At 36.7% G+C, this 18974-nt stretch overlaps 4 protein-coding genes and 2 non-coding genes across 13 annotated transcripts; 5 read left to right on the forward strand and 1 right to left on the reverse strand.

Moving 5' to 3' along the window:
• Window positions 1–170: 170 nt before the first annotated feature.
• LOC103451456 (photosystem II stability/assembly factor HCF136, chloroplastic-like) lies at window positions 171–2796 on the reverse strand. 3 transcript variants are annotated; one of them, XM_029091928.2, is made up of 9 exons: window positions 2411–2796; window positions 2007–2242; window positions 1675–1805; window positions 1336–1468; window positions 1071–1193; window positions 893–967; window positions 643–758; window positions 458–511; window positions 171–357 (listed from the first exon to the last, which is right to left on the reverse strand). In XM_029091928.2, the coding sequence occupies exons 1-9, from the start codon at window positions 2760–2762 to the stop codon at window positions 345–347; spliced, it is 1233 nt and encodes a 410-aa protein (XP_028947761.1). In that variant the 5' UTR covers window positions 2763–2796; the 3' UTR covers window positions 171–344. The 3 variants fall into 3 exon arrangements, with proteins under 3 accessions (XP_028947761.1, XP_017192384.2, XP_017192383.2); XM_017336895.3 differs by having other exon boundaries at window positions 443–511; XM_017336894.3 differs by having other exon boundaries at window positions 334–511.
• A 99-nt stretch (window positions 2797–2895) lies between these two features.
• TRNAA-AGC (transfer RNA alanine (anticodon AGC)) lies at window positions 2896–2968 on the forward strand. Its single transcript has one exon. It is a non-coding gene; the product is annotated as a tRNA-Ala (tRNA).
• A 1486-nt stretch (window positions 2969–4454) lies between these two features.
• LOC103452207 (endoglucanase 12-like) lies at window positions 4455–6284 on the forward strand. The gene is made up of 5 exons (XM_008391730.2): window positions 4455–4667; window positions 4744–5244; window positions 5339–5491; window positions 5598–5879; window positions 5970–6284. The coding sequence occupies exons 1-5, from the start codon at window positions 4455–4457 to the stop codon at window positions 6282–6284; spliced, it is 1464 nt and encodes a 487-aa protein (XP_008389952.2).
• A 1425-nt stretch (window positions 6285–7709) lies between these two features.
• Window positions 7710–12788, forward strand: LOC103451455 (protection of telomeres protein 1a-like). 6 transcript variants are annotated; one of them, XR_003768033.2, is made up of 11 exons: window positions 7710–8019; window positions 8369–8502; window positions 8813–9002; window positions 10122–10186; window positions 10396–10484; window positions 10964–11245; window positions 11353–11435; window positions 11561–11628; window positions 11757–11933; window positions 12038–12322; window positions 12405–12788. XR_003768033.2 is itself a non-coding variant. In XM_008390853.4 (10 exons), exons 1-10 carry the CDS (start codon window positions 7890–7892, stop codon window positions 12239–12241), a joined length of 1422 nt encoding a protein of 473 aa, XP_008389075.2. In that variant the 5' UTR covers window positions 7710–7889; the 3' UTR covers window positions 12242–12788. The 6 variants fall into 6 exon arrangements, 5 of the variants coding, with proteins under 5 accessions (XP_008389075.2, XP_017192381.2, XP_028947438.1 ...); XM_008390853.4 differs by having other exon boundaries at window positions 12038–12788; XM_017336892.3 differs by having other exon boundaries at window positions 7752–8019; window positions 8829–9002; window positions 12038–12788.
• On the forward strand, window positions 8132–8228 carry LOC103414189 (small nucleolar RNA snoR113). The gene has a single exon (XR_003768292.1). It is a non-coding gene; the product is annotated as a small nucleolar RNA snoR113 (small nucleolar RNA).
• Window positions 12789–15848: 3060 nt separating the features above from the next.
• Window positions 15849–17585, forward strand: LOC103414352 (endoglucanase 15-like). The gene is made up of 4 exons (XM_008352746.4): window positions 15849–16359; window positions 16485–16637; window positions 16707–16988; window positions 17098–17585. Exons 1-4 carry the CDS (start codon window positions 15916–15918, stop codon window positions 17407–17409), a joined length of 1191 nt encoding a protein of 396 aa, XP_008350968.3. The 5' UTR covers window positions 15849–15915; the 3' UTR covers window positions 17410–17585.
• The last annotated feature ends 1389 nt before the right edge of the window (window positions 17586–18974 follow it).

Here is an 18974-nt window from a genome sequence, read left to right on the forward strand (position 1 = left end):
GATTGAATAACCTACCCCCTGTGGTCTTTGAGCAGGTAAGCAGGTGGCCTTTGTAATTTGTGCCCAGCCGAAAGCCTCTTTCCTGCCTCCTAAGTTTTCCTCTGGGCCTTGGGTTTGGGCCGACTTTCTCTCTGGCCCAAAGTTCAGATTTTATCCCAAACACAAATAGATGGCTTTGAAACGGCTTATACAAATTCTCTTACTATGAAGGTGTAAAAATATTGCCAAGATCTGTCCGTGGATGGTAATAATTTACAGAAAAATTACAATATCAAATGAATGAGGCATTGACCCCTCTTGGCAGCTTTGGATACGTGATCGATCATATATGTGTTACATCACCACTACAAAATTGACCTGCATAAATGCACATGTCAATAAAACGACTCTAAACGACGAGATAACATATTTTAAGAATGCCCAAGAGATGTGTAGATTAAACCCTTATCCAAGATACCGAAGCAAGACCCCATCATTCCCCAGCACAAATCCTTTATTGTCATCAATAAACCTGCATCGGTATAGATATTATAACACTAAGTTCCAGTATTCTGAATACATTGAAAAATCTCTAGTTGTAAATAAGATCACTACAAGGAAATACCATATTCATAGACAAACATTTGGAAAGATCAGACTTACTTCACGGAGTATAGATTGGCTGCAATATTATCTGCTGCTTTGTCACGGGTCCATGTCTTACCACCATTGTTAGTTTGCAGTAAAATCCCACTTCCCCCTGCTGCCCAAGCCTCATCCTGCATGATACAAACAGTCACTAAAGGTCGTACCCAGTGCACAAGGCTCCCGCTTTACGCAGGGTCTGGGAGAACATGTAAAAACTGACTGAGAAGTTTACACTAGACAACGAGTTGAATGGTAAAACCGTTACCTTTGATCGGTACCCAACATCAAGAATGGCAAACCCCCGGCTTTGGACTGGAACTTCTTCAAAATCCTCAGTTAACTGAAACAGTAAGCAACAGCTTAGCTTCTATGCTATGAGAGTAACAAGGCTACAGGGTGAATTCTTCTTGATAAGGTTACAAGGCAAAACAGTATTCACTTACCCCGGTACCTTTGCTTAGATAAAGTCCCCCTCCGCGAACAAGGAGCCAAAGACCACCATCAGCTCTCCACCCCATGTTTTGAATTCTTCTTGCAACTGTTCTGTTATGTGGCTGCCAGTATGGCTGAAAATATAAAGAAGGCAATGAATCACAGACTTCACAGTTAACATGAGTGCATGAGCATAATGCATCTAATTTTCAGGGGCTAAAAGATAAAACACGACAGAAGGAAAAGGCCATATTGCATAGAAGAGGAGAAACTCACCTGGCCAGGCTCCCAAGTGAGGTAGAAGTTACCACGGCTTGAGACAGCAACATATTTTCCATCGGGTGAGCGATTCACAGAATTAAAAGTTCCAGTGTAGTAACTTGCACCACTAATTCCACTAGAAACTGTTCTGAAAAAGCAATGGAGGTACATGAAACTTGCCTTTATATCATCAATAAAGGAGTAACCAGCTTAAACACTATGAAAATCTGAGGAAAACTTAAGGAAACCATCACAGATCTTCACAACATACGCGAAATTTTTTAACTTTGAAATATTTTGACCTCCTTCGGAGATTATCGAGTTATATACTATAAAATTTTGAAAGCAAGATACCTATTAAGAGTAGCGGAAACAGTCTCCTGAACAGCAGCCCTCCAGTTGAAGCCTCTATTTGATGTCACATAAATCGCACCTTCATCAGTCACCATCTCTGCACTCTTCTCACCAGTTGCCTTTATATACACCTGGAAACGTTACAACAGATTGACTTATCTCAGCTTACCTATATCCAAACGGAAAACAATGTTGATTACTTCATCCAATGTTTTGATTACTTCGTAAGAAACCGCACCACCGACACCGAGATAATAAGATATCACTTAAACTGGCATAGAATCATGCTAAGAAGGGATATTTGAGATTAAATGAGTAATAGAAAGGTTTACCATATCTCCAGGAAGCTGAGAGCTTAGCGGTATCCGTTCCCAGCCGTCTCCGGAATCAAAAGTGTGCAACAGAATTGCAGGTTTTCCAACAATCCAACCCTCCTTCCCTTTGAAGCTTATGGCATTGAATCTGTAATTGAAATCTTCATCTTCCGCTGATGGAATCGAACGCGGAACCCAAGTTTCTCCGCCATCCTTCGTCTCCAAAAGGGTTTGCCTGGTCCCCAAAAGAAAACCTACCCACAGAATTTAACCAACAACTACTCAAAATTAATTCCAACTAAAAATGAATTTTAGCACTTAATGAACAATACTCGACATTTCTTGCACACATTTTCTGAGGAACCCAACAACAAATTGTAGAGAGAGAGAGAGAGAGAGAGAGAGAGAGAGAGTGGAAATACCGTGCTTAGGGTCCTCGGGCACAAAGGCAATGTCGAGAAGGACGACGCCGGGGTCAATAGGAAGGGAAACTTTTTCCCACTCCGAAAGGGTGGGATCCTCCGCCTTGGCCGTAAGTATGGATCCAAACAGCGGCAGAGTGGTGATGGACAGAGACAGCGCCGCCGTCTCGGAAACGAAGTGTCTGCGACTGACGAGCGAAGAATCAGAAGACGAAGAGGAGGAGGAAGCTCGAGGTATAGATAGAGAGGTCCGGAAACGGCGAGGAATGGTTGTGAATTCGAGAGACGGTTTGAGGAGAACTGTGGGTTTGGAGAAGTCCGTCGTCAGTTGCAGAGCAGTCGCCATTTTCATGCTCTCTGTCTCTCGAGTCCGCTTGTCTCTCTTATCCGTAAGAAATATCCACGGTTTCGCGGGTGATTTTGGAAGCGTGGAAAATTTGCTTATTATTAATCATATTGATTGGAGCAAGAAGGAAAGAGCAACAGGGGATGTAGCTCAGATGGTAGAGCGCTCGCTTAGCATGCGAGAGGTATGGGGATCGATACCCCACTTCTCCATTCTTTTTGCCTAATTTTTTTTGTTTTAAGTTTTAACTAACGGTAGGGCAGTATACCATATGTTTTTGCCTAATTTTTTATGTTTTAATTTACGGTAGGGTAGTATACCATATGTTATTATACAAGCAGAGAAAAATATATTTTAAGTGCCCCTCCTTTTGTATAATAAGATTTGGCATATATGCCCCTTCATTTGTGTAATAACATTTGTATAATAACATTTTGTTGGATTTTTAGATCGTCGGGCCAGCCCCACTCTAACGACATCGATATTGTCCCCAACTTTACCACATGCCTAATCTAACTCAGCTGCCTCCATTTGTGTAATAACATTTGTATAATAACATTTTGTTGGATTTTTAGATCGTTGGGCCAGCCCCACTCTAACGACATCGATATTGTCCCCAACTTTACCACATGCCTAATCCGTCAGGTGTGATGTTTTACCACAAAAGACATCCATATTAGTTAGAGTAGGGTAATAGTATTTAAACCCATTGGGTTTCCTTTACCCCACGATGTGGGACATTTAACACACCCCCTCACGTGTAATCTCATTTAGTAGTTCACATGTAGAGATCCATATCGGTAATTGAAACTCAGAAGTCGCCTCACGTTGGGCCCACTTGTTTTCAATGGAACTCAGTTGTCGTCTCTATATTAAGAGTTCATACTTGTTTCATTATGGGTGACAAGCTCGTTGGCTTGCACACAAGCTCATTGGCTTGCACGAGCCCGCCCAACTCTAACGACACCGATATTGTCCTCAACTTTACCACTTGTCTAATCCGTCAGGTGTGGGGTTTTACTACAAAATGCATTGGTATTAGTTAGAGTAGGGTAATACTATTTAAACCCATTGGGTTTCCTTTACGCCACTGATGTGGGACATTTAACACATTTGGCATATATGTATGTGTTTCGAACACACTGAAAAATCTCTTATTTATCTATCTTGAAAAAAGACACAATCAGTCAGATTCCTTGTTTTTTTACAGAGGCTCACTCAATATTCACTATCCCTTGTACGGATTATTTCCCCAATTAATAAAGATCGCACTTTTCTTAAAAAAACTTGAGCTAAGCTGGTGTAATATTAATCATGATTTTCAAGAGTAATTATATATGGATAGTAACAAGTTGAAGCGGTTAAAGTGTGGTTACATAAATAAATTAATGGTAAGTAATCCAATTAATCAGATGTTTAATAAAGTGGATTTGGTGGATAATCAGGTCTCAGATCCGAGTAATAAATAGATAGCCATTTTTACCTCTCTTTTCTGTGTATAAATATGACTTGGGACTGAGAGCCCTCTTCAACATTCATCAGACTTTCATGGTGAGTATATATATATATATATATATAGAGAGAGAGAGAGAGAGAGAGAGAGAGAGAGAGAGAGAGCTATACATACACAAACAAGTATAGTAATATATACATATACTGGGAGTGACATAATTAATTGTACTAATTAATCAGAGATTAATGAATCGTACTGGTCGTGTTTTTGGTTTGGTTGGGTGCTTATTGCTGGCAATGCTTCATGGAATTGCGTGTCAGGTAGATTACCATGCAGCACTTACCAAGTCTCTGTTGTATTTTGAGGGTCAACGCTCTGGAAAGTTGCCGGATAATAATAAGCTGCAGAGAGTGCAATGGCGTGGAGATTCTGCACTCAAAGACGGCTCTGATGCTGGAGTAAGACTTTTTCCATCATCCTCTTCACTCCGTACAATACTATTAATATCATTGACTAAATTAAATTCATGAACAGATTGATCTGGTGGGAGGATACTACGATGCCGGAGACAATCTCAAGCTAGGGTTTCCAATGGCATTCACAATAACAATGTTGTCGTGGAGCCAAATAGAGATGGGCAGCCAACTCAAGGCAAAGCAAGAGCTCACAAATGTGTTGCATGCCATCAAGTGGGGAACGGATTACTTGATCAAAGCGCATCCCAAGCCTGAGGTGCTCTACGCGCAGATCGGTGAGCCTGATTCCGACCATGGATGTTGGCAAAGGCCGGAAGACATGGCCACCCCAAGAACCGCCTTCAAGATTGATGACCAACATCCTGGCTCCGATCTTGCTGCCGAAACTGCTGCTGCTTTTGCCGCAGCTTCAATCGCTTTCAAGAATTCGGACCATCAATACTCATTCAAGCTTCTAACGCACGCGAAACAGCTTTTTGATTTTGCATGCAATCACCCTGGTCTTTATCAGGACAGCATCCCTTCTGCCGGAAAAGTCTACGCCAGTAGTGGCTATCATGTAAGAATAGATATTTGCTTTTAACTACTTTTAACTACAAGCAACGCGCCTACGTGCACATATAGTTAATTATATGTACATGATTTGATTGCAGGATGAACTGATGTGGGCAGCAGCATGGCTACATCGTGCTACAAATGAAAAAAGGTACCTGGATCACGTTGAGCAAGCAGAAGACGGAGGGGGAACAAGATCCAAATTCTCATGGGATGACAAGTACGTTGGCGCACAGATCTTGATTGCAAGAGTACCTACCACTCTCCCTATTCCACATGAATTGGTGGAATTACCATTAATTCTACCAATTAATATCTGATTAATTAGTACTAATAAAACATATGTACACCTTGCAGCTTGTATTGGAGGGAAAGGTTGAGAATGGAGGAAAGTGGGCCGAATACAAGAGCCACGCTGAGGAGTTCATATGCTCGTGCATTCAGAAAGGGAACACCAAAGTGCGGCAGACACCTGGTGGCTTGTTATGGTTTTCACCCTGGGATAACATTCAATACGTAGCCACCGCTACCTTCACCACCATTGTCTATTCCAATTATTTGGCCACCAAATATGCCTCCCTCAACTGTGCTGCTGGCAACGCTAATCCTTCTGATCTTATTGCATTCGTCAAATCACAGGTATTACATTACGGAAATGTACTTTGGCTCTTTCACATGTAACATTTTGACAAATTTGCACAAATGATTTATTTTTGTGTTTTGATTAAGGTGGATTATATATTGGGGTCAAACCCCAAGAACATGAGTTACATGATTGGATATGGAGGAAACTATCCACAGCGGATTCATCACAGAGGAGCATCAATAATATCGATCAAGAAGGACTCGACACCGGTGACATGCAAAGGAGTGTATGCCGATTGGTTCAACAGAAAAGCAGTGAATCCAAATGTCCTGGATGGAGCAGTCGTGAGTCCAAATGAAAGTGATGGTTTCTCCGATGATAGAAGCAATTTTCAATTTGGTGAACCCACAACATATAACAATGGACCACTAGTTGGTGTCTTGGCTCACTTTGCTTAATTAAAAGCTACTTACAATATGATCTATATTCTGCTTAATATAATAAGAAATTGATTAAAATTATCAGAAATCAAATCCTAACTGATTAAAATTAAATATTGGTGATATATCGTAATGAACACTTGAAATCATTAAAAGTGAGCATTCTTGCAAGTTAGAAAACTAAAGTGCAATTTGCATTGCCGGTATTCCATAACGAATGGGACGAAAATAAAACTTTCAGAAAAAAAGAGGAGTATGAGGTTTTACATGTCAGGGGCAGAGAAGCAGTTGCAAGTAGCAGCACAGTCCAGACAAGCGATATATATCAAACTATATATAGGTATGTTTGTATTGCAGATGCGCAACAGTAATACGCTTCAACAGATTCAGATTCAAGCTTCATTTACTGGGAGATAAAGTGAAAAAAATTCGAGTTATTAAAAATACATTTGTAGCTCAAAGGGTAAAACCGCTTTCAATTGCCTTATGTAGTTACTTTTAATCATGACGGAAAGTATTCAGCATAAATAAAAAATTTGTATTTTTCACAAAAAAAGTGTGTTGCCATCACCATTTCTAGGCTATTTTGCAAATGAGAACAAATATCGTCGTCAAATCTATTTGCTTACACCTCCACTGCAAGTTCGCAACGTGAAATTTGAAAATTATGAAAGGCTTTTTGTTATTATTCATGTAGATGGAGTCTCTTCAGGAAATGTTTTCGGCCTCACTACAATTTTTGTCCATTTATTTTTAAATTTTCGGCTTAAATAATAAATTTAAAATACATTTGTAGTTTAATAATTGGTAAACAAGCTTTCATTTTGCCTTATAAAGTTACTCTTAATCGTGATAGAAAATATTTCGCAAAAATGAAAAAATTGCATTTTTCTTAAAAAAAAAACGTGGGCTAACCATCACAATTTCTAACCATAATGAGTGAAATATGAATAATATTTCCCACTGCTTCGATGCTTCTTTGAAAAGTACTTATACTCATGAATGCTTCTGTTAGAAGTGCTTTTATTCTAAACGTGTTGAAATTTGCTTAAAGAATCCTAAGATGCTTCTTCAAAAAAAGTTCCTATGTACCATGAAGGCTTTGTGAGCTTTTTGTGTGCCAAAAGAAGTTAGAAAAGATATTAGCCCTTACAAAAGGAATCCCAAAGACAACAATTCACCATTTGGTGCTATGATTGAATTGGATTTGATTGGATACACGAGAAATAATTGGTGAAGATAAAAGACGAAACATTACAAAAAATGCCAAGTTTTTTTATTTTTTATTTTTTATTTTTTGTTGTCAAATGATTGATTTTATTAGATTAAATGTTAAATTAGCTATCAACAAAGTTTAAACCCATGTCATCATGCTAAAACTTAACCCCTTTCCACTAATTTAGTAAAGAGCCACTTGCAATTTGTGAAAAGCTTTCGCATCTCCTTTCGTTTTTAAATTTCTTTTCTCACGGGCGCTTTCCACCAAAAAAGAATTTCACACGTATGGTTTCCTCTCCAAAAATTTATATTGAAGCTCCTTTTTCCCTCCATAGAAACCCTAGAAGGGACAGAAGCTCTCTGCTCCTTCCTCTCGGGGGCTAACCCAAATACTCACACACAGAGATGCCACGTGGTGGTGGTAACTACTACAACTTCACGAAGATCAGGGACGCCATTGATTCCGTCGGCGCCAAGGTCAACGTAATCGGCGTCGTCCTCGAGTGCGGCTTCCCTCGCCAAACCAGAGGCACCGGTAAATCTTCTTCCTTCAATCAAATTCATCACATTTATGTAATGTGCTTGCACTATATATGTATATGTATTTATGTATGTGTGCATGTGTGTGTAAATGTGTCTATCTGTGGTGGCGATGATGAAACAAAGGCCGGACTTACGGCTGCTTCCGGCAAGGTCGGTAGTAGATTGATGAGACTCTTAACGAAAAGGTGTTTGCTGAGCCGCGTGTTACTTTTGTTCCATTTCTCTGGGTCTTTATAATATTTTGTGTTTTTCTGTTAAATTAATTATTTTTAGCTCTGCTTTTGGATGCAGTTTTTCTTCTTTCTGTTTGTTATATACGTATTGGTGTGAATCTTTTGCAGATTGGTTCGTTTCGGTGCGTATAATCGATGAGACGCATCAGGATCCCGGGTTGTCAGTTAATATATTTACAGATAGGAATGAATGTCCTCGCATTTTATCTGTTGGAGACATAATTCAGTTCCAACGCGTCACGGTATATCTTGGGCTTAACTTCATTTAATTTTCTTTCCAGGATTCTTCAATTGCTGATTTCTCAAGCAAAATGTTCAATCTGTAACTAGTGTGGTATATTTTCATTTTTGCTAAAGATATTTTGATCAAATAAATTGCTTGTTGCCCTTCTTTTTCCCTACTAATCATGTTTTCTTCGTTATCAAAATGTTCCGTGTTATCTGTTATAAAAATAGATAATGTTATGTACTATCATTTACCCCATTTTATTAAAGGCATGAAACGTTCTGTACAAATCATGATCGTAGTTGACTTGGGCGTAACTTGTGCAGATTAATCATCATGTAGGTAAAGTAAATGCTGTTTTTTGCAAGAAGTTCTCTACCTTTGCTATTTATTACAGAAGTGACAATACAAATTTAAGTCCTTATCATGCTTGCAAAACATTTCGCGAGAGAGACCATGACAAGAACTTTGTGATAGACTTGAGAAGTTGGTTGAAGAATTTCCATTTTCACGAAGGTATACTTAAAAAGTATTTTGTTTCACATAGCAACACAACGGCATTAAATTATGTATAAGTCTAACTCGTTCACAGTAGATATTACAATGTTGTGGTTATTTTTGGAAGACTATGGATATGATTCTGGTGTGCTGGATGGATTATGGTTGTGAAAAAGGTAGTCGATGATAGTCCCACATGGATTAGGCTTTTGTAAAGATAGCTTGCTCACAAGACAAAAGGGTTAGATTTACCTTTCTAGAATGTTGGAATTGTTTTTTGTTACATTCCATAAGATTATTATGTAGTCATGTACATTTTCGGCACAGGGAGTGATGTTATTCAACTTGTCTTTCTCTAGACAACCATAACTAGGTTGGTCTAGATTTACCTTTCTAGAATGTTGGAATTGTTTTTTGTTACATTCTATAAGATTATTATGTAGTCATGTACATTTTCGGCACAGGGAGTGATGTTATTCAACTTGTCTTTCTCTAGACAACCATAACTAGGTTGGTGTTAGAGGTGCTATTTTTATGATAAGTCAGTGCTAGTTGTGAATGATCTAATTAGGAATCTCTTTTTCAAAGGAATACGGTTGATACCTGGGTTTATAGGGAGTAAGTTTTCGTGAAATGGCATTGTGTGATGTTATTCAACTTGTCTTTCTCTAGACAACTATAACTAGGTTGGTGATAGAGGTGCTCCTTTTATGATATAAGTCAGTGCTAGTTGTGAATGATCTAATATGGAATCTCTTTCTCCAAGGAATACGGTTGATAACTGGATTTATAGGGAGTAAGTTTTCATGAAATGGCATCATCATTTGAGCAAAGGTGTTTATGTTTTTGCTCTGATTTTTTAGGCAAAAGTATACAGTGATTCTAAATCCTTTTCACAAATCCACTTTAATGGTTCGTGAAGAGGAAGCACCATACGGTTATGATTCTATAAATGCTGCCAAATACTTTGTCCAAATTAGAGGCACTCTGGATGGTAGATTTGTAGTAACTTTCTGACCTAATTGTATATATGAGAAAAGATAGGAGCTTTATTTTGCTTGGTAGATAGAGGCATAGCATAAGCCTGCCTTATATATCTTTTCATCTTGTCTTACTAGAAATGTATATGGTTTGTAGGTGCAAATTATTTCTCATTTGTCAGAGAAATGAAAGGAGGTGAAGATTTTAATTTGGTTTGTAAAGTAAGTCAACCGTTTTTGTTAAATATGTGTGCACTAGTTAAATGAATACTGCAGATATATTTCTCTTTTAAATGGGGAACAAAGCAGGATATTTGAATTATTTCTAAATTACTCAAATATGATTAAAGATCTAAGTCAGTTCTTTTTGTTCTGTAATTATTCCATGTACCGAGTACAACATAATAATTTTCTTTATTTTCTACCTCAAGATAATCCATATCCATGAGGGTGCTGGAAATGAATGGATGGCCTTTGTTTGGGATGGAACCGATGCTCCACCAGCAGATATTCTTCAAAAGTGAGTTGATAGCGGTTAATGTTTATTTTTTCTTATATAACATCATAAAATTATGGGGTACTTTGCAATTGCTCCCTGTCTCGTCAGAAAATTTCAAAACGAGTCCTTTCCTTTTTCTTCAAAAATAAGACGGGGGTTATTTTCCTTTCATATAATTAGTGTTGAAGTTAAAGAAAGTGACTGATCTTTTCAACATACTTCCCACTGATATTCTGTTATCAATTTTTTGTTGGATTTTTTTTTCCGTGCAATTCTCCTCGGAAGTGAACTTACCAAATTGCAACCTATGTAATGGTTTATGACATTAGCGCATCACCTTACTGGACCAAGCCTATATATATATATATATATATATATATATATATATATATATATACATGTTTGTTAGTTATGAAAGCTAATTTAGTTTTATCTATATGGTTACTATTTGTATATTTTATCTGAGTAAGATATTAAATGTTGCTAAATCTGAACCACAGGCTAGAAGATGAAATGAAGCACCCACTTCCCCTACATCTGGAACCATTTCCTTTGCCAAGTGATACCTTATGCAGCAGCTTTCCTGCTGTTGGAACTGTCTTAAGAGTGATATCTCAGGACCTTGAGAATGACAACCTTCGCCTGCTAAAAACTGGGGAGTGGGTGAAGCTTGTAAATTTGCTATGTGAAGTGCATGCAGGAATATGGCGTTGTGTTCTGACACCCTTTACAAAGCTTCGATATACACCAAAAGAGGACCGTCTCAAACTCGAGCGGAAAAGGTTGTAACTTTCGGAAACCATTTAATTATCATTCATTGCATCATTATGTTGCATAACTTGCTAAAACTCTAATGCACATATCCCTTTGCATATTTTTTATGGATTAGGTTATTTAACGAACAATTAGCCCAAAGTCCAGAAAGTTTAATGCAGATGCCATTTGGGGGCTTTCCCTCGCCTCAAGTCACAGGTACTGCATTTTTTTTTCTTGTGCTGAATTAATCTTCGATTTCTCATTCATTCGCTTCTCTCTTTCAATTCCTGGAAATCGTTTCATCTCTTTGAAATTCTCTTATGATTGTTTATTTCCCTCAGAGGTTGATGATAGTGACGACGACCATGCAATATTTCTTACCTTAATGGATGTTGTTGCAAGTTCAGAGGTATCCTACCTCTTTCACGCAGCTCTTTAGTTTATGCATGTGGTTTCTTGCTCAGAAGCCTATTTATGCTTCTTTTTTCATAGTGTTGAACAGATGTTTATTAACTGTATGTATTCCATATCGTGTAGGTCCCAGCTAGTTTCAAGTGTGTAGTCCCAGCTAGTTTCAAGTGTGTAGTTCGAGTCATAGCAGCTTTCCCATGGCAGGCTGCGGACTTCCTCTTTCCTGCTGGGATTGACAGAATTAGGCTGACTCTGGAGGACTCGACCGCTAGAATTCATGCTTTTTTGTATGCAGAAGATGGGGTAAGAATTCGAATTCGTCACTAACTTATAGTCGGACAGACTATGATCCATCTTTTTGCCATGATATTTTCTTCTACTAATCTTCATTTTCATTTATGATATAGGTGAAATTTTTCGGTGGCCAGTCCTCTGTCGAGGCACTGGAGATCAAACGCAATGCCTTGTTAGGAGTGAGAGTAAATACTGATGGGGCGCAAGACGACACTCGTAGAAATCCTCCTTGGGTACAAGTTCGGCTAAAATCTGAAACTAACCAGCAAGGAAATCTGCACTACCGGGTTTTCGGCACCAAAGTGGTGGCGGCCTGAATCATTAAACCGCTGGAGATCTATTTTGCAAGTTGTCTGCTGAGCTAAATATTCCCTACCAACTCAACTTTGGGAACTTTTGTATATTCTGTCAAAAAGCTTTTGTATATGATGCAGCTCGGATTATGTTTTCGTGTAAATAATTTGTAGGGCTTGATTGTAGTAACGCTTTGCAAGATGAAGATCCGAAGGCAGCCCGCAAGGTTGAACGCGGTCTCTGCCGGCTGCCCTAAGATGGGAAGAATGAAAAACAAAATAGTGCGAAGCTGGAGTGACAAAACATGTTTCTGCATGAGCTACCTGGCCATAGGTAAGTGTTCGTGCACCCTGCTCAGATGCCTTTCTGCATCAGTGCGCAAACCGGATTCTCGGTCGCCATATTTGTCAAGAATCCACGCAGCGTTACTCCGCGTATCCTCATACCCTAACTCGGCCATCCTTGAATACAAGGAAAATGCCTGCCCTGTCCATGCCCCCTTGTAACTATGATTCTATTAAAAGTACATTCGTGGCTCAATAAATGATAAAATCGTTTTCAGTTGTCTTATTAAGTTATTCTTAATCGTGATAGAAAATAGTTTACAAAATAAAAATTTGCATCTTTATAAAAAATACGTGGGCTAATCATCATGGTTTCTAAGCTATTTACCAATTTTATAGAAAAATTTGCCTTCACCTAAATTGTATTGTAAGGTTTTGAAAATTCATGTATGACTTTTTGTTAATGTTTTTGTCAATGAAGTTACGTTTCGGCAATGTTTTGGGCCCACTACAATTTATGTTCATTTATCTTTATTGTTTTGATTAAATACTTTATCAAAAATACATTTGTTGCTTATTAAATGTTAAACTGCTTTCAATTGTCTTATAAAGTTACTCTTAATCGCGACAGAAAACATTTTGCAAAAATAAAAAATATGCATTTTTATCGGGAAAAAAAAGTATGGGCTAACCATCATGGTTTCTAGGTTATTTTCCAAATTTGTACAAAAATCATTGTAAACTCTATTTGCTTTCACCTTAACTGCACAGTGAGGTTTTGAAAATTTATATAAGACTTTTTTTTTCTTTTCTTGTATGTAGTCCTGTTTTGGCAATGATTTGGGCCTACTACAAATTTTGCCCATTTATTTTTATTTTTTTGGTTAAAATATTTTATTAAAAATACATTTGTGGCTCAATAAGTTGTAAAACCACTTTTAATTACTTTATAATGTTATTCTTAATCGTGACGAAAAATATTCTGCACAAATAAAAAAATTTGTGTTTTTGTCAAAAAAAATGTGGACTCCATCACCGTTTCCAGGATATTGTGCAAATTCGTACTAAAATTTATTTGCTTTAATCTTCACCACACAAGGAGGTTTTAAAAATTCTTGTAAAACTTTTTGTTGATATTCTTGTAGATGAAGTCCTGTTTTTGCAATGTTTGAGACCCGCTTCAATTTTTTTCCATTTATTTTTAAGTTTTTAGCTTCAATATTTTTTTTTTTTTTCAACTTTACTTGCTTTCAACTTTACTTGCTTTCAACTTAACCCACCGTGAAGTTTGAAAATCCATGTAAACTTTTGTCAATTTATTTCAACTTAGATATTCTGTTAAAAACACATTTGTAGCTTAATAAATAATAAAATTGCATTCAATTGCCTTATAAAGTTACTCTTAATCATGACAGAAAAATATTTTGCATAAATAAAAAATTTGAATATATCTAAAAAATACGTGGGCTAACAGTCACAGTTTTTAGCTTCAATATTTTTTTTTTTGTAAACTTTACTTGCTTTCAACTTAACCCACCGTGAAGTTTGAAAATCCACGTAAAACTTTTGTCAATTTATTTCAACTTAGATATTCTATTAAAAACACATTTGTAGCTTAATAAATAATAAAACTGCATTCAATTGCCTTATAAAGTTACTCTTAATCATGACAGAAAAATATTTTTGCATAAATAACAAATTTGAATATATCTTAAAAATACGTGGGCTAATAGTCACAGTTTTTAGGCTATTTTTCAAATTAGTATGAAAATCGTCGTAAAATCTATTTTCTTTCATCTTCACCACACTGTCAAGTTTTGAAAATTCATGTATGACTTTTTGTTGATATTCTTGTTGATGTAATCCCGTTTTGGCAATGTTTGGGGCCCCACTACAAATTTTGTCCATTTATTTTTTAAGGATTTTAATAGACTTATAAATCCATGATTTTGATGGAGTTTAATTGATTTGTAAAGATTCCATGTAAAGTTTTGATTCAATTCCCTCTAAATCTTAGGGGAGACGTGAGATTTGTGAATACTTAAAATACACTATGATATCTCTCCAATTTCATCAAATTCTTCAACTTTTAAAAATACTTTAAATACATTCTTAATTAAATATACCTAAACTATTGTAAACTTCTTTAGAATATTAATTGAATTCATCCAAATTTCTAAAGATACATGTTGAATTTCGGAGAAACGTTTAAAATTCTGATTGAATACTTCTACGTTTATTAAAGAAATTTAAAAAATTCTTTAAAATTCCAGTTGAATTCAACACCATATAGACTAAAATTTTATTAATTTGAATACCTTGATGGAAGGATAAAATATTGAATTTAAGTTAAGCAAATTAATAATTCAGTCTAAAGTCATGAAAATAGTCATACCATATAGGAATTTTCCCCTCAAATGTGAGTTGTGCTACATAAATAAAATGGTACGAAATCCATATAAAATTAGTATAATAAAGTTTATAGATATATTAATAAAGAGAAAATCTAATGCGGTGATGAAGCAAAATTAATTTAGATGTCTAATACGGTGAATTTAGCGGATATAATTATATATCCATAAATGAATACTCGTTCTTATCTTTTCTTTTCTGGGTATATATATGAATCAGTACCTGCTTCTTCAATCTTCATCAGTCAGAGTACCGCAGAGAGAGAGAGAGAGAGAGAGAGAGAGAGAGAGAGAGAGAGAGAGAGCTTTACGTACACGGTACACATATACTGATCATCAAGAAATCAGTGAGAAAATACTTAATGGATCATAGTACTAATCGTGCTTTTGGTTTGTCTGTCTTATTAGTGTGCGGAATGCTTCATGGCATTGCGTGTCAGCCGGTAGATTACCATGCTGCAGTTACCAAGTCTTTGTTGTATTTTGAGGGTCAACGCTCTGGAAAGTTGCCGGAAGATAATAAGCTGCAGAGAGTGCAATGGCGTGGAGATTCTGCACTCCAAGACGGCGCTGATGCTGGAGTAAGACCTTTTCCATCATCCTATTCAATACATAAAGTTACACACACATATATAGAGTCTCATTTACATCACCTGGTGACCAAAGTATCATGGTCACTTATTTTTAGATTTGATATCAATGATTGAGATTAAAACACTAAAAACACATTTATTTATTCTCCGCCTTTGATTCAAAACCAAAAATGAGTGACTATATAATTAGATTCGGACATTTAAAGTTACGCAGGGGGAGTAATTGTTGATACTCCACAAAGTCCTAGTGAAACCCTAACATAAAGTTATTTTAAAGATTTTTAGGAGGCGTGCATAATGACTTTTATGTACTATTAATGTCATCGACTAAATCAAATTAATGAATGAATAGATTGATCTGGTGGGAGGATACTATGATGCCGGTGACAATCTGAAGCTAGGGTTTCCAATGGCGTTCACAATAACAATGCTATCATGGAGCACAATAGAGATGGTCAGCCAGCTCCAGGCAAAGCAAGAGCTCACAAATGCCTTGCTCGCCATCAAGTGGGGAACCGATTACTTGATCAAAGCACATCCACAGCCGGACGTGCTCTACGCGCAAGTTGGACAGTCCAATTCTGACCATGGATGTTGGCAAAGACCGGAAGACATGACCACCCCGAGAACCTCCTTCAAAATTGATGCTCAACACCCTGGCTCCGATCTTGCTGCTGAAACTGCTGCTGCTTTTGCCGCTTCTTCAATGGCTTTCAAGAATTCGGACTCTCAATACTCGTCCACGCTTCTAATGCATGCGAAACAACTTTTTGATTTTGCCCGAGATCACCCCGGTCTTTATCAGGACAGCATCCCTTATGCCGGAAAAAGCTACAGCAGTTCCGGTTATCATGTAAGAGTAAATGCTTTTATCTACTTGAGATGCAAGCAATACACATCGAAAGAAAATAAAAGTGTCTATGTAGCTAAGAGCTATTTGATAAGCATTTTGTTTTTATATGCATGATTTGTTTGCAGGATGAAATGTTGTGGGCAGCAGCATGGCTGCATCGTGCTACAAATGAAAAACCGTACCTGGATTACGTTGAGCAAGCACAAGATATAGGGGGCACAAGATATGCATTCTCATGGGATGACAAATACCTCGGCGCACAGCTCTTGGTTGCAATGGTACTACTTAATACTCTCCTTAATCCGCGTTAATTACTTCAACACTAACAAAACATGTGCATCTTGCAGCTTGTACTGGAGGGGAAGGTTGACAATGCAGGAAAATGGGCAGAATACAGGAGCCACGCAGAGGAGTTCCTTTGTTCGTGCATCCAGAAAGGAAGCACGAACAGGAAGCGTACACCCGGAGGCTTGCTATCGTTTGCGCAGTGGGACAACATTCAATGCGTCGCCACTGCTACCTTCGCCACCATTGTTTATTCCAATTACTTGGCCGCCAAAAATGCCTCGCTCAACTGTGCTGTTGGCAACACTAACCCTTTTGATCTTGTTGCATTCGTCAAAGCACAGGTATTGCATTACAGAAAATACTTTGGCTGCTTTACGTGCAACAAGTGAAACATATACAGTTTGACACGTGGACATAACTTTTTTTTCTTTTTTTTGTGTTTTGATTAAGGTGGATTATATATTGGGGTCAAACCCCAAGAACATGAGTTACATGGTTGGATATGGAGCAAATTATCCGAAGCGGATTCATCACAGAGGAGCATCAATTATATCAATCAAGCAGGATCCGACACCGGTGACATGCGGCGGAGGGTACACTTGGTGCCACAGCAACGCACCGAACCCAAATGTGCTAGATGGAGCTGTCGTGGGCCCAGATAAAAATGATGGTTTCTCCGACGATAGAGGCAATTTTCAACTTGGTGAACCCACAACTTATAACATCGGTCCATTAGTTGGTGTCTTCGCTTACTTTGCTTAGTTTACAACTATTTATAATGTAACACATTGTGCATAATCTTATAGGAAAGGGCTAAAATGATCAAAAATCAAAATGCAATTGCTAAACTAGTCTAAATTATTAATGTCGTATTCAAAAATTGATCATTTCAGCCGTTGAAAATTGTAAAACGAATCATTGTTACCAATTTCCATATATGATATATGCCTAAACCATTCAATAAAGTGAGGTTTTTAATCTTTTTTGGCCGTTTTCTTTCTTTTCACCTCTGCTTTATGCTCCAAACATAGTGAGCAGTACAAATTCAAAGGTGTTGCAACATTTTCGTTAACTCCTACGAAAAATATTTCCCAAAACTAAAAATTTCAATTTTTTTCACAAAAATTGTAAGTTATATTTTACAATCAATTTTGAAGATTATTACAATATTTATTATAAGCCAAAATTTGAGTCATTCTAGTCGTATCACATGTTTCCTAAAATTAATTTAGGACATTCCGAAGATTTTTGGACCTACAAATTTCTTTGGGGGCTCCGCTAGTAGTTTATAATATTTTTTCTATTTTTCAACTTTTAAAATTAATAAAAAAATAGTTTCAGGACTTAATAAATGTTAGGATCACATCCAAAGGTCTTGTAACATATTCCTTAGCTCCCATGCAAAATATTTCCTAAACAAAAAATTATCTTTTTTTTTCACAAAAACTGTGAGTTAACCCACGTTATCCAATCAACATGAGAATTTATACAAAATTCGAGTCATTCTCATCGTATCACATTCGTCCTCAAATTAATGTTAGGACATTCCCAACATTTTTGACACTTACAAATATATTTGGGGAGCCCTCTATTAGTTTACATATTTTCTCTTTTTTACATGAAAAATCAATAAAAATTAATTTCGGGGCCCAATAAATTGTAGGATCATATTCAAAGGTCTTAACACATTTTTTTTTAACTCCCATGCAAAGTATTTCCTAAAACTAAAAATTCAATTTTTTTTTAAACTGTGATATGACCCATGTTTTCCAATTGATTTCGAGATTTTTTACAAGACTCATTATAAGTCAAAATTCAAGTAATTCTCGTGGTACCCCATGTTTCGTAAAATTAATTTTAGGACATTCCAAACATTTTCAACACATAAAAATATATTTGTGGGACTATTCATTAGTTTATGTTTGATTTGAATTTTTTAACTTTAAATAATCAATAAAAAATAATTCCGGGAACAAATAAATGACTGAATCACATCAACAGGTCTTACAACATTTTCCTTAACTCCCACTCAAAATATTTCCTAACACTAAAAATTTCAATTTTATTAATAAAACCTCCAAGTTATAACCATGTTTTCCAATCAATTTGAGAAATTTGTACAACATTCATTATAAGCCAAAAGTTGAGTCATTCTCATCATACCGCATGTTTCCTAAAATTAATTTTAGGACATTCTGAAGATTTTCAGCACCTACAAATTATTTTGGATCCCCACTATTAGTTTATATTATTTTTTCTATTTTTCAATTTTAAAAATCAATAAAAATTAGTTGTGGGACCTAATAAATGGTAGGATCTCATCAAAA

This window comes from Malus domestica, chromosome 13 (genome assembly GCF_042453785.1).
Source record: "Malus domestica chromosome 13, GDT2T_hap1".
Taxonomy (NCBI): Eukaryota; Viridiplantae; Streptophyta; class Magnoliopsida; order Rosales; family Rosaceae; genus Malus; species Malus domestica.